The sequence below is a fragment of the Notechis scutatus genome, chromosome 5 (genome assembly GCF_049901735.1).
Source record: "Notechis scutatus isolate UNSWTSFEM ecotype Mainland chromosome 5, rNotScu1.2, whole genome shotgun sequence".
Classification (NCBI taxonomy): domain Eukaryota; kingdom Metazoa; phylum Chordata; class Lepidosauria; order Squamata; family Elapidae; genus Notechis; species Notechis scutatus.
The window spans coordinates 81,376,776-81,395,563 of record NC_142013.1 but is presented as its reverse complement, the minus strand read 5'-3'; the positions used below and the strand labels follow the sequence as shown (position 1 = coordinate 81,395,563).

General features: G+C 35.0%; 1 protein-coding gene across 2 annotated transcripts in view; it reads left to right on the top strand.

Annotated features, from left to right (window-relative positions):
• The window catches only part of CRACDL (CRACD like), a 48,376-nt gene that overhangs the window by 14,619 nt on the left and 14,969 nt on the right, over nucleotides 1–18,788 (top strand). Inside the window, exons 3-9 of one of the 2 annotated variants that reach the window (XM_026666812.2) lie at nucleotides 5,157–5,238; nucleotides 6,127–6,295; nucleotides 9,279–9,414; nucleotides 10,116–10,277; nucleotides 11,298–11,366; nucleotides 12,730–12,957; nucleotides 15,725–17,294. In XM_026666812.2, coding sequence (XP_026522597.2) covers nucleotides 5,172–5,238; nucleotides 6,127–6,295; nucleotides 9,279–9,414; nucleotides 10,116–10,277; nucleotides 11,298–11,366; nucleotides 12,730–12,957; nucleotides 15,725–17,294 — 2,401 coding nt within the window. In that variant the 5' untranslated portion in view covers nucleotides 5,157–5,171. The remainder of the gene's footprint in view (nucleotides 1–5,156; nucleotides 5,239–6,126; nucleotides 6,296–9,278; nucleotides 9,415–10,115; nucleotides 10,278–11,297; nucleotides 11,367–12,729; nucleotides 12,958–15,724; nucleotides 17,295–18,788) is intronic. The other variant, XM_087967144.1, reaches the window with a different exon arrangement.

The window sequence follows — 18,788 nt, the reverse complement described above, 5'->3', positions numbered from 1 at the left end:
CAATGCTCTGGTGTCATATGCTCGCCTTTTGTACTCTTCTGACAAGCAAAGTCAATGGGGAAGCGAGACTCACTTAATCACCATGTTACTGACTTAACAACTGCAATAATTCACTTAACAACTGTGATGAGAAAGTTCGTAAAATGGAGGGAAATTCACTTCACAAAATGTTTCATTTAGCAACAGAAATGTTTTGCTTGATTGTAGTCATTGAGATCTACCAGTACATTCATATGCATAGGCCCATATATAGCTTTCACCCTGATAACATTCTAAATTACCTCAGAGCCTCTTTTGTCTGTTGTTGTTGGCCTGATTTGCCACTCTTTACCTGATTTCTTATTTGTTCTTGGTTGGGTTTTTTCTGAATTGTATTGTATTTTGGTTTTTTTGTTATACTATACTATGATTGGGTATATTGTAATCTCTGAAATAAAAGTGAGGCTAAGTCTCATTGGCACCCAATGTGTGGAAAATTTAATGGACTTACATGTGCCTGAATTTTCTATGAATTATTCTTTAACGGACATTCTATTTTATCAAGATAGAGAAGTAAGAAGTAAAAATTGGTTTTATTATTTCAAGTTCATGAACTCTCTTTTGCTCACTTTAAATTCATTCTGTAAAATATTTTAATTAAAATATTTAATTAAAATAATTAATTTAATTAAAATAAATAATTAAATATTTTACGGAATGAATTTAAACAAGAAAAAATAAATGACATGAAAAATAGGCAAATAGGTGCGAATAAGTTTTTAAAATTTGATAAATAAATTAAATAGGTAAATAATCAAAGAACCTAAAATGTCATACAATTATAATTTCACAATGAATATTTATAAAATTTTAAAAATGCACCATTTTTGGAACAAAAAAATTAAAATCCCTAGTAAGTTTAAAATAAAGATGTCCGTGATTTCATCTTTCATACAAAATGGACTTTGGTATCTTTTAAAAGTTCATTAAATGAGGCAATTTTCATCTTAGATGATTATATAATATTTTTCTGAAGAATTAAACTAACAATAATCAATACGTATAAGTATATTTCCTGTGCATTATTTTTAATTGTTTTAATTGAAAACTGAGATTTTTTTAAAAAAAATCACATATTTAATTGGTATTTATTAATTTAAAAGTTTTATACAGATGCCCATATTATCACCAACTTTGGACAGCTACCAATTAGAAGTTAAAACAATATACAAAACCATATTAAAATTATAAAAACTAACTATATTAAAATACTGAAAAGAACAAAAGCCTGGGGCCAAGTGAAACGTCAGATGTACAGCTATTCAATCTTAGCTGAGGGCTTGGGGGAAAAGCCAGATCTCCAATGCTTTATGGAGGGTAGAGACCTCCTGAACTTCATTGAGCAGAATGTTATGGAGACTCACAATCATCCAGGTCATGGTTGTCTCAACAATGCTTTTCAAAAGGTAGCTGGACTTTCTTGGTTATTTTTTTCTTTGAAAATGTTTCACTTCTTCAATACTCACTATTTTAAGAACTGTAGAAGCTCTTTTTTGTTTTCAAGCAAAAAACTCTCAAGCAATTAAGTTGCCTTTTGAAAAGCACCTTTGGGACATTTATGGGGCAAGAGTGTTCTATAGGTCAGAGGCTACCACAGAAATGGCACATTTCCTATCTCTCATCTTATGGTGATATTTAGGGGAAGGGATTAGAAAATGCCTAGTTAGGCATCTTCTAATCCCTTCCCCTAAGTATGGATGGAGAGGTGTCCTTAGGGAAAGATGGCCCCACAAATAATAGGGCTTTAAAGGTAAGAAGCATCAGCCTGAATTGCACCTAGAAAGAGGAAGCCAAAGATGTTACCTAGGCAAACCAAGGAGCCTTCATTACTGTGCATGGTGCTGCATTGTAGACCAGTTGAAATTTCCAAGTGGTCTTCAAGGAGATAGAAAGATAGATAGATAGATAGATAGATAGATAGATAGATAGATAGATAGATAGATAGATAGATGGATGGATGGATGGATGGATGGATGGATGGATGGATGGATGGATGGATGGAGGGAGGGAGGGAGAGAGAGAGAGAGAGAGAGAGAGAGAGAGAGAGAGAGAGAGAGAGAATTCTTTATTGGCCAAATGTGATTGGACACACAAGGAATTTGTCTTGGTGCAAATACTCTCAGTATACATAAAAGAAAAGATACATTCTTCAGGAGTCAAGAATCATAAGGTACAACACTTAATGATAGTCATAGGGCACAATAAGCAATCAAATCATGCCTAACTATCTTGATATAAATATATATGCTGTAATTTCTTACTTAATAAAACCAAGTTTGCTTTACAGTTTAAGAACAGAGGAAATAGAATGTCATATAGAGTAGGATTCATTTGAATCAATTCCCGTGAAAGAAGAGAGCTCTAAGGCGCCCTAAGAATGCTATATGAGTATTTTAGCATGATGTTCCATGTTAATAAACTCCAGCTTGTTCAGCTTTACATTAGATCCTTAGGGATTACGTCAGATGAGGAAATGTGTTTATCACATAGTGGTTATTGTTAAACTCAAATAAACTTGGCTGCTGCCTAGAATGATTACACCAAGTTAAGGTTGTTTTTGTTTCATACATAATGTTTCCCAGGAAGTTGTAATGTTTGCTGTTGAAAGTCTGAGGACAGGGAGATTTTGCCATCTAGTCAAAACGTACCTTCTCTTCAAACAATATCTAAGCTCTTTGATATTCCAATTCCAATTGGCAATTAAAGGTAACCTAAATGTGAAACACACCAATGCGCACCCCAATATTTAGATAGATAAAGAACAAAAAATAATGCGTAATAACTTTTTCAAAAAGCAACTCCACTGAAAAACATTAAGCAAAAAAAAAAAACCTTTTGGTTAAAGTGATAAAATAGTAAAAAAATGATAAAAAACCTTGAAAAATAAACAAGAAAAATATTCAGGAAAAGAAAAAGAAGCAAGAAAAATCACCCACCAGAAGTTTAAAGGAAAAATTAAATTTTTTTTTTGTCATGCATCATTCAAAAGCTTATATTTGCAAAAAGTCTGTGGCAGCAGTTCTGGAAAAATAATTATTTTCTTGCTGTTTTACCAAAGCCTCTATTTGCTAAAAAAATTCAGGGTATGGTTCTGTTTGGAGCTCTTTAAAGTCTGCTGAGAATGCTGAACATTGTGTATCTTCTTTGAAAGTCAGTTCAGAGTTGTATTTCTTTCTTCCTTCTTGGCATGGCCATGTAACCTGTTGCTAGGATGGCTAAAGTGAGGGCTCATTACTAGTACCGTCAAGATAAATTAAAAGTTAGACATTTCAAACATATTGCCCAAGATATAGGACCCCAGGATTTGGCATAAAATTAGAAACAGATGCCTAGCGGAGAGATGGTAAGGTGAAACCCACGCTTGCTTTTTTGTTTGTTTTCTGCCTTTATTATTTTTACAAATATCTCACCTTCCTCTTCCTTATTTTCCCAACAATAACCACTCTGTGAAGTGGATTAGGCTGAGAAAAATGACTGGCCCAAAGTCACCCAGCTGGTTTTTGTGACTAAGGCACGACTTGAACTTACAGCCTCTCATTTCGTAGCCTGATACTTGAACTGCTAGACCAAATTGGCTCTAATTTTTTTTTAAATTGTAATATTTGAGGCTATGCTCTTCCTTGCCTTTTGACCATACACCCCAGAGCCTGAAAACCCATCACTTTAACTTACAGCTCTTCTTGTACAATTATTTAAATATACATAGTGTAGCAAGTAGAGAATAGTACATTTTTAGCTCCTTGTTAAATTTTAAAGAGAAATTAATATCCAAACTAGCCTTAGTAAATGGGGATAGATGATAACACAAAACTTTCATCATGCAGACTAAAACAGTCAGTGTGTTAAAATATGAATTCTCTTCAGCTCATCTAACTTTCCAAACACTTCTAGAGAACATCATATCCATAGCAACTTTCATGTGTTTATCCTTAATTCCTTCTAATCCTAAACACAGCCAGATAAATAAAGTAGCTGAATTCTTTTCATAGAAAGGAGCTGTTCCCCCAATTGGAGAATATCGACAGGAAAAAGATGCAAGGAAAAAATACTGTATCTGTCTTCAGCAGGAACAGAAAATGAACCCATGTGGAACAGAATTTAACTTTTACATCTTACAAAATGACATAATGTATTCAGTCCCCTCTCCATGAGGTATACATAGTAGCCTACTTCACCTAAAATCTTACAAAATTGAAGGCAGAAAAACTTGAGACAATGAAAATCACATAAAATGTCCTGACAAAATGTGGAATAAATGTATTCATAATTTGGGCAGGAATGAGCAAAGACACTTGGGAAATTTTCAGACTTTCCCAGAGTCTTTCAACCCTAATAAAATAGTCAACAAACTTGCAGGTAGCCCACAAAACCAAAACACGTGACTGTGATTTACAACACTTTTCATTAGAAATTAGCATTTATTTCTGGTTTCCAGCAAAAACCTCCCATGGATTTGCTTAATAACTATAGACTTGCTTGATGACCATCAGGAAGATTGGCAGCATTATATTTAATAAATAAATAAATACATATGACCTGTTTAATTATCAACACAGCTTACGTCCATAATTTCAGCTCCATTATGGTTGTAAGTCAAATCCCAAAGGTGCTTTTTTTTTTTCTTCAAAAGGCAACTAGACTTTGGAAAAAAGCATGATCTGGATGACTGAGAATCTCCATGGTCATAAGTCAAGGACTTACCTGTATTAAATTTTGGGAAGAACCCTGAGAGGTAGTAGCAAATAACAAAGCAAGCAGTTTTTCAATCATTTTTGAGCAATGATATATAATCAGGGAATCAATTAGTTTGTATGTTAAAATGTTCAGCTATGAAAATACATAGTGTAAATCACTCTAACTAAGCAATATTATATTAAAATATCATCATATTGACACATTTATAATAATCCTTTTTTCAAGACTGGTTGATAGGATTGTTCCAATTTTAAAAAAAAATCCTTTCTAAAAATATGATCAGAATTTGGGCACTGAAAGGGACACCCCGATTAAAGTTCATAACTGATAGAATGTGATTAGGAGTAAGAATTAAGTATTGTCAATTTAAAAAAAAACATGCACTTAACTTTCATATGTTACTTTTTATGTTTCTATGTTAGAGACTATTATAGTGTATGAATTTTACAAGGACAATGGATACGAAGTTTCAAGAAGCAGAAGGATTTGGGGAAGAAGCTTCAGGTAAATGTCACATTATAATTATATGTTTGAGAAAATACTAATTACTAACAATTCTTTTTGCTGTGCAGAATAGGAACTCTGTTTTAGGTCAATTATCCAATTTAATCTTAATGCACTGTAGTCAGTTAAAATGTACATAACTAATCACCCGTCTATTATATGATTTGTATATGAATGGAAATTATTCCAAAGGAGAAGCTATGTGTTGTTGTATGTTCACATTTGCGAGTAACATTACTTTTTAAAGATCAAAATGGTATCTTCTGACTTGTAAGTACTTAGAAACACACATTTCACTTGGTGACCAAATAGTGAAAGTCATATTTAAAAACAAAAATATTTTAACATTGTTTTATTAGTTGGCAGTACAATCTTATGGATATTCTGTTGAGAAAGAATTCCATTGAATTCACTGATTCTTATTTATAGGAAATTCTAACTACATGTTGTGGAAGAAATATAGCACCTTAGCTTCTTAAAGAAAAATATTTGTATCCTTAATATAGTCCTCTATAATTAAAAATATGCTCATTCTAAAGTTTACATTTTATTATGAGTGAATTGAGACATTCTCTCAACTGGGAATGGATATTTAGCAATTTCAACTTAGGTTAGATTAATTATTCCTGTATGTATATTAAAACCAGAATTATATTTGTAAGTTAGATGATCAATTTAAAAAATAGGTTGATTTTCTTTTAGTATCATTGATTTTTGGTTTCCTATTTTCATATCTCTTTCAATGAAAGCTGCAGTCAGTTTTAGGAATAAAAATTCAGGAATTGTCCAAATTGGAAAACCATCCTTGTATCACTTTGTTCTGACTTTGTGTCTCTTTGAAAATATTGTCTAAAAGTAATTATTTTTCATTAATACCTATTCACCTAGGAAAGAAGAAATCAAAGTTTAAATCTATTAAAAAGTTCTTTGGGAAAAGGAAAAGGAAAGAAACATTAACATCATCAGGAAGTGGTAATATCAACACATGTCAGTCTGCAACTGATATCTCAGCCACACCATCTAGGCATATAGATTATGATTCTGAAGATGATCTGAAGTAAGTCACATGCTTGCCTTTTACTTTTTTTGCAAAGCAAGTTGTTGTTGTTGACTGAAAAGCAAGGTTATTTCCAAAGGGCAATCCTCCATGTGTACAAATGCTTCCTTTGATGAATATCTAGGATAGTCCTCTGAAGCTGTCGTAAAGGGATAATTAGAAGAATGTCCTGATATTGATCCATGCTGGAGAGCAGCAAGCATTGTTAGAAATAGACATTCTTAGCTAATAGTCCCAATGAGAGGGGCGGAATATAAACTTAATAAATTAATGAATAAATATTCTGAATTCTCTTGCCATTGAAGCACATCAAGCACATACTTCATTATCCTGCCATCAACCTCTTTTTACCATCCCAATACAGGTGGTCCTCAACTTACGGCCACAATTGAGCCCAAAATTTATGTTGCTAAGTGAGAAGTTTTTAAGTGAGCTTTGCCCCATTTTATGACTTTTCTTGCCACAACTGTTAAGTGAATCATGGCAGTTGTTAAATTAGTAACACGGTTGTTAAGTGAAACTGGCTTCCCCATTGACTTTGCTTGTCAGGTCACAAAAGATGACCACATGACCCCAGGACACTGCAACCGTCATAAATATGAACCAGTTACCAAGGATCCAAATGTAAGCCACATGACCATGGAGATGCTGCAATGGTCACAAGTGTGAAAAGTTGTCATAAATCACTTTTTTCAGTGCCGTTATAACTTTGAACAGTCACTAAGCAAACTGTTGTAAGTTGAGGACCACCTGTACTATGGGGGAGAATAATATCCTCCCCAAATTCTTCCCCTTTTATGTCTAGAATGGAAGGTTTTCAGTCAGTCAGTCTGCTGTTTGATTTCATGCCTTTCTAAACATTCAGAGTCAAAACATCCCAAAGGTGCTTTCCTAAGACATTCAGAGTCAAAACTGAAAATGTGCGGTGGGGCAGGCTCCATAAACAACTTGCTCCTGATAGTTGTGCATTCCCAGAAAAATTCATTTGAGTTAAATGGACCCTCACAGCATACACACACCTGCTCTTGACTGTGTCTCTTTAACTCCAAAGCATAATTTCTTGGTTTTGTGTGGCTATTTGGGATCCCAGGAAAAGATGCAGTTTCTTTAAGGAAGCACCAAGAGGTGCAAAAGTGTGTGCCCCTATCTTACTCCAAAGCACCTTTACAATTTTGGATCTTACGTGTGTGTATGTGTGCTATGTAGTATTTTCATTACTATTTTAGAATATTTTCAAACTATGTAATGATTTCCATTTGTGGTAAGCTATACTGGGAAAAGTAAACTTGATGAAGTCGATAAAATAAGTAAATGTTCCAGAATGTTGTCTTATAATGCTAATAAAGAATGCTTTGCTCAATGTTGCCATTAGAAGGTGCTATTGTACAAAATGGTTTTATCTCCTATTAGTACTACTATTAAAATGACTTCAAAGTCAATGTACAGAAAGACTACTGTAAAAATTCTGGAAATTTATTCTTACACAGGATAAAAAGAGCCATGGAAATGATAGTTCAATAAATATGGAAAGCACTAGATTGAGGAAGAATAATATTACTTTGCTATTTTTATTGAACATATTTGTAGTAGATGTTAGGAGAACCTCATAGTTCTTATTTACAGCTTCTCTTTTTTGTGTTCATTGCTATAGCACCTTTATTTAATGGAGATATATTTAATTTAAAGTCTTAATATTTGGAAGGATGATATAAATTAACATCAATTGGCAAAGACATAAACATCCATGATACTTGCCTTAGATAACCTTGCAATTAATACAAGGTGTACACTGCTATTTTCCCCCTATTTTATTTTTCTTACAAAAGGGCTTTGGGCTATTCTGATGCCTATGTATTATCTTTGTAGGAAAATTATATTTGCTTTGTTAGGACAAAATTATCTACTGTAACAGATATAGCAATCCACAAAAGAACACTTATTGCACATATTGATTATCTATAAAAATACAACATTATCTAAGTAATCACAAAGTAGAGATTCTCAGGAACTATGGCAGAGAATCATAAGTTTGCAATTAGTGTAGAATAGTTGGTGGTGATAAACTTTTATATAAAGTTTGATAAAGAGGAATTATCCTTTGGTTCTCATCATTAGAGAATTTTGGTTGATATTGAAAGTAAGGGAGATGACCTTGATAGCGATATGCAAGAACTGTTAACTGGTTAAAAAGAGCCGAAGCATTTTTAAAGTTCAGAATTAGTTAATATCGAGAAGCAATTCTGACTTAAATATCTGAACCTTCCTAATTCATTAAACTAGGAGGCATGACAGCACAAACTTGCAAGATTCTGTTAGTATATAGCCCAGGGGTGTCAAACTTGCAGCCCATGAGCTGGATTCATCATGCGCTGGCCATGCCTACCCCTGGTTTAGCAAAGGGGGGAAAGTCACAATATGTCACGTGACGATGACATGACAATGTGAGTTTGACATCCCTGGTACAGCCTATCTCAATAAAATTAGTTTTAGCATTTGCATGGAGTTGATTTTTTGGTCTAATCTACCTATAGTAGTTGGGTGACAAGTATTTGGTGCATACAACTTCAGCTTGCAACTGACTGGACTAAAGTTGCCTGAAGAATTGCAGACCCTAGTTGGAAATGTGTTATCTAAATCCTTTTCAATTCTGCAAACATGTTGGGCATCTCTTATGACTGAACCCCAAATTATTCATTAGCCACTTTATTGGTTAGATCCTTCTAAATAAATTATGGGATTGTACTTTGTTCTACTAGAGAATCTAGATCTCTAGTGAATCTGGTATTCAAAAATAATGTCTGTAGGTAAAATCATGAAGACCAAAATACATCAGATACTGTTATAGGGCATCTTTCTTCAGTCATTCCTTCCCTCATTACATTCCTACTCAAATTTGCATTGCAAATACTGTAGATTTCATTTCTTGAAAAGAAAGACCAGGTTTAAATACGTGTTGTTTTATTAGCTTTCCATATTCTTCTAGGATGCACAGAACTATCATGGGAAACAGAGCTTTGTCACATGACAGCATTTTCATTTCTGAGACTCCACAAGAACCGCCTAGGCCAATTCGAGTATTTTCTCAGGAAAATGTTTCTGATCGAATTAGATCTTTGCAGGTAATGCTGTTGAAATGATTAATTTCCATTATTTCCAGAGTCTTTCATTTGTGGTATGATTGCAGATGTGTGTCTATGCAGTATGATATTCAACATATGAATCAACAGAAACATTTGCAATAGGATTTCTCTAAATTAATGATGTAGGGAATTTAGTCATCCAAGGAACTTGAATATCAAGGTGATTATATGTTGGTTATACGGTATCACATGATCTACACTGAAAGTCAAAAAGTACCTTTTGGAGAGGGCATAAGGATGTACTCAGTCTTTGCATAGTTTTGGAACAGATATCCTGTCCTCCTTTATTAGTAATTAGTGTGAAGAAATGTAAACAGAATATAATTGCTTGTTCATTTTCCTGCCACTAAACTCCCTTGACCTATACCTTGGGCCCCAAGGGCAGGATCAACATTGTTTTGTTTATTATTTACAACATAATTTAATAAAAGTGGGTCACAACAATAAGTAAGCATTGTATAAAATCTTATACTCTCCTGGTATATAATCAAATAAGGTAAAGGGCAAGAGGCTGAATAAAATGACATTATCCACATGCATCTTTCTCCTGGGAACAAAAAGAAAGTGCACTTGTCATTTGGGGAACAACAGAAAGATGCATCATTTTTTCTTTTATGAAAGCAAATTTATTATTTTAGTAGTTTAAGAAATGTATTAAAACTCAATATTTGGCATTGTAGGTGAAACTCCAACAAAACTGGAAGATGGGTCTCTCATATCCATTTGGAACGCCTTCCAAAAAACAAGAAGATGCGGGAATGAGTTCAGAAGATGATGGCCTACCCAGGAGCCCACCAGAAACATATTTGCTACAAGAAATTCTAAATCCCAATACACCAAAGGTAGGATAAATTGGGAAATGCATTTTATCATTATGGATTCCTTTATTATTTGAATTTATATTGCACTTTGTAGTAATAGTAACTGTCAGAAGTTTAATAATAAAGATATTCAAATATTTATATACTATAGATAAGACCTTGTTTTTCTAAGAGAAAGGTGTTTTGAAAAATGCCTAAACATAAGAATAACTGTAAGAAATGGAATCCCCTAGAATCATGTCAAATGATAGAGGGAATATTTATTGTAGTCGATTTTTAGAGATCTATTTGATTCCTTCCGGACTGAGATACTGTTCAGAAAGAAAAGCTTCAAACAAAGTTCAAAAATGAAGTAGAAAGAAAATGACAGCTAATCTGAAGGCCTTTCCAACTTTCATCTAATTGTGGCACAAACATGCCTAGGCAACATCTTTTCTTCCTGTGGTTTTTCTCATAATGTTGCCTTTACTTCATTTTCAGTATATGAGTGAGATAGGCATTACGTTTTCTGAGCTATACCAAAGTTAAAGTGGTGCTTTCGTCCTTCTTTTCACATATCAAAGCTTTAAGGTGTATAACATCTGTTAAGCTTTGCTACCCATTATTTTGGAGAAAAATCAGGAGTCTGCAATGGTTGGGATAGAAACAATGAACAGGAGAGATTGGTTGAAATCTGGGGAGAGAACACTTCAGTTCATCAGTTGTGAAAGTCCCTTACTCTGATATTTTCTTAAAGAAAACTGTAAATACTAGAAAATATACTCAGCATTCTTCTCAAAACAATCTCTACTATCATATTTAGAGATTTCTCCTAATTTTTAGAGCTTTATAGAAACATTCTTGTTGCCTGTGTGATGTTGATATGGTATTGTGTTTGTATAGCACAGCATGCTGGCTGGGGAATTTTGGGAGTTGAAGTTCACATAACTTAAAGTTGCCAAGTTTGAAAAAATACTGGCATAGTAGGGACTATAGCGTTTGTTTATATTTCATTTCATATTGACATCTATTACTTAAACTTTTCCTCATTCTACCCCACAGTTTTCGGACTCTCACAAGCATCATAGTGCTTTGAGTTTAACTGGAACAGGCAGTGAAGAAGAAGAACAGGTAATTAAATTATATCTATACTTAACGTCAATGCTGTAATGTCTCATGGCGTGCCTGAATTCCCAGAAAAGTGGCAGAGACAGGTTGCAACACTTTTCTTAAGAAATATTAATGAAATATTAATGAATCATTAACTGCATTACACCTATCATCATCTATTTTTATTTCAAACACGGCTAAGAAAGAAATGAACTGGAAACAAATGCAGGCATATTTTATTTGCTAGGCTAGGAGTAACCCAAAACGAAAATGTGAAGTTTTTTTTTAACAATTTCCCTCACACCGTCTTTAAAAGTTAATTTTGAACAGGTCCAAAGATTTTGATCTTTTGATCAAAATGGGTCTTTTGATTACCCCTTTTATTCTTCTCTAATTGATCGGCCACATTTCTCTCTTACAGTCAAAATTGCAACTGCTTTGCTAATGAAGGCTATTGGCTATTCTGTTTGAGAGCATTGTTATTCTTTCCCAAAGCTCTCTTTGATAAAATGTCTGCCTCTCTTCAATCAGTGGCACAGAGTAACCAGCAGATTGAAGAATGGCTTTAGTAGCCTCTTGAAGGACCCCATTTATTCTCTCCTCTGGAGAAGAGCTAATAGGCATGTAGGAGATAGAAGGGACAATTGGAACACTACAAATGGAGAAGTAATACACAAAGAAATTACTACTTTTCTTTCCTAAGTGAACACTTTCTGTGTGTAGATCATAATAAAGAATATTATAACAATGATTACCATTCTATTTTAATCAACTGTTTCTATATTCATTGTTCTGAAATATGAACAGCTCATTGTTTCTTTTGCCAAACTTGAGATTTATTTTGATGACAAGGTGCCAAACAAACACTTTTCAGTTTCCTGAAAGAAGAGAAAAAAGGAGCACAATATCACAAGCAACATGGCTATGAAAAGTCCACAACTTTTATTTTTTAACGTACCAGATGACTATTTTGTTGCTTAGCTATAGCAAAAAATTTAAATGTAACAACGTACCAGATGATTATTTTGTTGCTTAGCTGTAGCAAAAAATTTAAATGTAACGATCTGTGTCAGCAAATTGCAAATTACTCGCTATTCCCCAAGTATTGATGAGTTAAAGGCCTGATTTTCTTGTTTTTTCCTGTTTTTTTGTTTTGTCCTCCATAGTTTAAATAAATAAATAAAATAGGAAAATTAAGTTCTGCTTACAGGAAAAAATATAAACAGATATAAACAAACGATGGATAGTTTGAAAGCACTGTTAATTCTAACGATGATGAAATAAGTGCATGTAGCATCATTTAGGAATTTCCTGGTTTTTTTCTTTCTTTTAAAATTATTATAGATTTGCTTTGATGCTATTCCCCTTCCCCCTTTGTCTTTAGATCACAAAAAGTCCTTCAAGATCCTGTTCTACAGAAAGTCAGCTGTTCTCCCATCAGCCAAAAGCTACAATTATAACTGAACAAATATTTGATAGCAGCTGTTCCCCTGCTGCAGATTTTGATATTCTTCCGGAATTATCCTCTTGCTTGGATAATTCTGCTGCTAAGCACAAGCTTTCAATAAAACCACGGAACCAGAGATCTAGCAAAATAAGAAGACTACCTTTGGTAATTGATGAGAGAGAGAGGGAGGGAGGGAGGAAGGGAGGGAGAGGGAAGCATTTTAAAGAGGAAATATTTGTGGATGGAGGTTTCTTTTTCTGTACAGGCTCTTCCTATGATGTAACAATATTTAAAAAACCTCCTTGATGAGCCACAAGGCTGTGCCAAGTATTTAAAAGGGACACTTTGCTAAACTTGTTGAAGTTCGTGATGTTCCCTTCCTCAAAACACAAAAATAATCACATGCCCCAGAAGGGTCAGGCAACTACTTTAGAGGCTATCCTCAACTATCTGTGCACATATAAGGGGATACGCACCTATTCTAATGTGCTGGGGGGGGTTCCAGTGAAAGTATGGTCTAATCATACATGTGCCAACAGCTGGGAAGGGTGGCCTTTGAAGCAGGGCCACAAGTATTTTGAAGGATTGGATGCTTTGACACCTCAAGGAAGGATTCTCTGTGCTAATGTATTTTGTGAAAAATGCCTTTCTAATGCTTTGCACGGTCCTATTGAATAGGTATACCATGAAATGCAGATAGTCTTCAACTTGCAACCTTTCATTTAGTGACAGTTTGAAGTTACAATGGTAGTAAAAAAGGGACTTTTGACTGTTTTTCACACTTACCGTCCTTGCAGCCTCCCCATGATCATGTAATCAAAATTTGGATGTTTGGCAACAGGCTCATATTTATGACAGTTGCAGTGTCCCAGAGTCATATGGTCAACTTTTGCAGCCTTCTGACAAAGTCAATGGGGAAGCCAGATTCACTTAACAATTGTGTTACTAACTTAACAACGGCAATGATTTACAGTTTAACAAGTGTGGTAAGAAAGGTTGTAAAATAGGGCAAAATTCACAACTGTCTCACTTAGCAATATGTATTTTGGGCTCAATTGTGGTTGCAAGTTGAGAACTACCTATTTACTACAGATGTGAGCTTTTTCTGTCATGTGGTCATTAAGTGAGTGAAAGGAAACATCTAAAGTTATTTGTACTCTTAGGACCCTAAAAAGTTGCTTTGTACAAATTCAGATCTGTCCCTGTAAGGCTAATATTGTTGTTACAAGCTTGGTTCACATCTCATGCTAAACTACAGCTTGAATAAATCACTGTAGTTGGGTGTACGCAACATGCTTATATAATAGTGCAAGACTCTCTTACAATTATTTACACAGAAAATGAGAATGTTTACAGTAGTTGAGAGACACGAATTATAAGGACATGTTGAGAAGTATCATTGAATTCTAATTTATGTGAAGACAAAGAGATGTATCATGGTATGCTATTTAGCCCTCCACTGCAGTTCATTAAATTATACATGTTTTCCTAGCATCATGTAGCAATTGCAGAGGGCAGCTGTATGATCATAGGAAAGGCATGAGCGCTTCAAGGAATTGCAGACAAACAGTACATTTGTGTCACCATATATTTCAAAGGTCCATTCTTTCCTTTAAATTCAAAATACTGCACACTCCCAATAAATATATATATATATATAAAATGAAGAAAATAAAGTTAGCCAAAGTTGTAGGCTGAAATTATGCAGTTTTTGTAAAAAGCACTATGACGAATGAAGAAACTATGAAATAATTAGTTCCTAAGCATATGTTCCTAAGCATTTTCTGAAGAAGCTACGTAAGCTTGGCCAAAGACGTGGCTGTGAGTTCTTGGCATTCTCTGAGCTTGCTTGTTTGCTTGTAGATATTTTATTACCCACCTAGGTAGTACTAGAACACCCACTATCATTGATGATGTTATCTAGTCAGGTAATGAAACATATGCAAGGAAACATCCAAGCTCAGAGATCACCAAGGATTCCACAATGAAACCATGAGCTACAAATATTCTCTTCTGTTGAAAGATACAGCTATTTTAAAGGGTCTGAAGTGCTTCATAGATGTACTTCCAAATCTCCTTTTTTACACAGTCTCGGTATTTAGTTGTTAAAGATAGAAATAGAATAAGAGAACAAGAGACTAACAGTACTTCTCTTCCATTTATGGATAACTGTCTTAATCTTTGCAATCAGAATAACAAAATTTGTGGATCTTAGTGATTACTGAATGTATGAGCACCCAAACTCATGGCTCATCTGAGAATAGGGACTGGTTAATCATAGGGAAATAGTGGCCACTCATATATATGTGCCTTGCAAATTTCATCACATGCACCACTTACAATTCTATCTCTTGAAAATATTTCGTACTGTGGAAGTGAATCAAATCACAAAATTCCACAACAAACTCTTTTAATTTTAGTTTATTGACAAAATTTTTATTGTCAATGATACTTCCATCTGGGGGGTGGACTTCAAAAATTTTAGGAAAGGGTTCTCTGCCCGGTTCTGGGTGGGCGTGGCCATGGTGGGCACGGCCTAGTCGGCCTCCTGCACCATGGGGGGGGGCATTTTTGTCCTCCCCGGACTCTGAAGGCTTTCTGGAAATCAGAAACAGGCCCATTTCTCACCTTCCCAAATTTCCAGGAGGCCCATTTTTCCCCCTCCCCGAGCCTTCACGCATGCCCTGCACTTAAATTGCATCCAAAACAGGCCGCATAGGGACTCCTGGGAGGGGCGGGGTGGGTGGAGCCAGCCAGGAGTGGGATTTGGGGGTTCTCCAAACTGCACAGAAGCTTAGCTAGGGGCTCTCAAGAACCCCTGCAAACCCCTGCAGCCCACCCCTGCTTCCATCTTAGGAGTAACTAATCTTTTTTTTTAAAGTACTACTGTGACGTAGAAAAAAGGTGCAAGCTCTTTCTTTTTCCCTTGCAGAAGAAATTATCTGAGTCTCATAGTGACATGATCTGCACCCTTGAGGAAGATGAAAGTGTTGAGAAAGAAGTGCCGGTTGAACCGTCCTACGAAGGTGTGATTTCCATCCACCAGGAACTGACTGACAATGCAGCTTTGTCCAATATGGTTTTTTCCGAGCTTCAGCCATTGAGTCACCCAGATGAAAAGACTTACATGTCATGCTCCACTTCTCTGATGGATTCACATTCTTGTGAAAACACTTCAGAGGGCGGTGAACCTGTCCAGGAATTAGGACACACTGTAAGGCAATCTTCAACTTCTGACCCCAAAGAAAATATTGTTCCACAGCATGACAAAGACCACTGTGAAACTTTAGAGATGTCCCCTGAGAATCTAAGTAATGTGCCCTTAAGTATTTTAAACCAAGAAAATAAACAGATTTCTGGTATTCCATCCAAAAGTGACCTGAGAACTGCTAAAAATATCCCTGCCAAAAATTCTGTGACTGCAGAATCAGAAGCATTAGAGAAAAAATCATTGAAAGATGCTAAGGAAACTTTGGAAGGTGTTTCTAACAAGGAAGCTACAAAGAGAACATCTTTATTGGCCAATTCCATCATTTCTTTATCCACACATCTTTCCCAGCTTCCAAATTTACTGCATTCAGAGGACAGTAGTATTTCTCGGGCTTCATGCAGAAACTCTTCATTGGAAGAGAGAACTTATTTGACTCAAGGCAAAATGAAAGCAACTCAAGAGAAACTGGAATCCAATGATGAAGACCATCTCCCAGCTGTATCTGATGGTATATTGGGAGGGAAAGCAGAGAAAGGAACCAATGACCTTTGTGGCTTGAGAAAGTTTTCAGTATCATCAGCGCGGTGGAGATCAAGATCTAACAGCCTGGACACGAAGGATGCTTCAGAGCATGAGAAACCTCTCGCCATGCAGGTACATTTATCCACAAATAGGGAAAAGTCAAAGAAGGATGTTGAGATGAACTCTTCACAAGAGAAAAAAAGATGCTTTAATAAACAGAAATCCTCATTAGAGTCAGAATCTGATATTCCTAGTCAAGCACTAGACTCAAAGACTTTTGCCTCACAGCCTTTGGGTTCAAAACCAGTATTGAGCAACTCTTTTGGGAATCTTCTGCAGCTGTCAAGTCCAAACCATTCAAGCTCTGAGAGCCAAAATCCCTTCCAAGTCAAACTTAGGTCCACATCTTTATCACTGAAATACAGAGACATTGGACAGGAATCAAAGGAACGGAAAGGAGATAACGCTGAACTTAATTTAGTAAAAGAGGAGGGGACTTTATCTTCACTGAAAGTTGAAAAAGGAGAAACCAGGAAGAAAATGCATGGAAATGTTACTGATTTGTCCAATGAAAGCTCCAAAACTAAATTGAAATCCTCTGAACAGGGAAACACAAAACCTCCACTGCCGAGAAAACCTGCTTTACAACACTCCAGTATTACTAGCCTTAACACAAGCACAGAAAAGCAGGAAAAGATAACCAAAAATCCAGAATTTAAAACAGAAAGCAGAAATGTGGAAAAGAAACAGAATTCCTCCGAAGTGCCTGGTAAGACTTTGGCATATTTGTTTGTGTGTGTGTGTGTGTTACTTATTCAGTAAACTGTGGTTTAATGCAATAAATGAGTGTCTAGATTTTAGATAAATGATATTAAAGATACAAAAGGCTCCCTTTTCCCTTAGGTGAAAATCCATTCTGAAAACATAAGGAAATTCTGGACATTTAGATCTTATTTTCAAGATTAAAAAAAAGACTATATTAAAATCTGCTTTCCGATATCCTGAAAGCTTGGTGCCACTTCTTTTCTTTTTGTTTTACCCCATCCTTGGGATTCTGCAGAATCTTTTCTGAGGATACTGATTTTAAATAAATTTAATTATTGGAAGTGCTATTTTTCAGTACCATATATCTTTCATCACTTTGCAAATGTTTAACTATACACATTTCCTTATGTGGAAAATTCATAGGAGGCATTATTTTTAATGTGTTCCATTAGGATTTAACTGAAATTTGGAAAGCAGGTGGATAAGGCATCAAAATTATAAAGGGATAAAACTAAACATATACTGAGAGTGCACACATAGGTCACAAATCACCAAATGTTATAACCAAAGTGTTATATAGTACTCCGTTATTTCTATTTCATCCTTCATATCTGGAAATGTGACTAATATTCTAGACAGTGCAACACATTATTTATTTGGAATTAACCATGACTTATAGCTGTAACTAGTTGAGAGGGAAACAAACCAACTCTCATATTCTTAAATAACTGGAATTAAAGTACAGAGGGAACTGGCCAAGTTTGTTAGCCAAGTCTGCTAATAGTAGGAGCTACCTGGAAGTGTGTGTGTGTGTGGATAGATAGATAGATAGATAGATAGATAGATAGATAGATAGATAGATAGATAGATATAGATATAGATATAGATATAGATATAGATATAGATATAGATATAGATATAGATATAGATATAGATATAGATATATAGATTGATATATAGATATAGATATATCAGTATGTATCAAGCAAAAATATATTGGCTGTTACCAGATATATTCAAGGACATTTCTGGTAAAGTGTCCAGAAGTGCTTTGGTTATATATGTTATGGTGAAATTTCTAGTTACCTCAATTACAATATTCTGTTCCAGTAAAAATGTTATAATACCGTAATAGGTACATGGGGTTTTAGGGGGGGGAGGGGGAGCAAAAAGCAACAGCATCACAATTATTTTTAATTGTATCTGGAGAAATTTAAAATAAAAAATAAGAAGTAAAACGTCTGTTAAAAGAAGCACAAAATTAGCCATGTGAAATGTTTTGAAATTGAGTCTTGGCCATCAAAATTAATTGCAGTGGCACGATGATGAGAATAAGTAGGGAAAAAAGCAAAGGTCATTGTGCGTTTCATTGGCTGAATAACAAAGCCGTATTTTGGGAAGATGTCAGTGTGAGAAGAAGTTAAAAAAAGTATTGAAAGGGTACATGACACTGGGTTGATTGATTGGAATAAGCCATGTCTGGTGGCATTGATAAGAC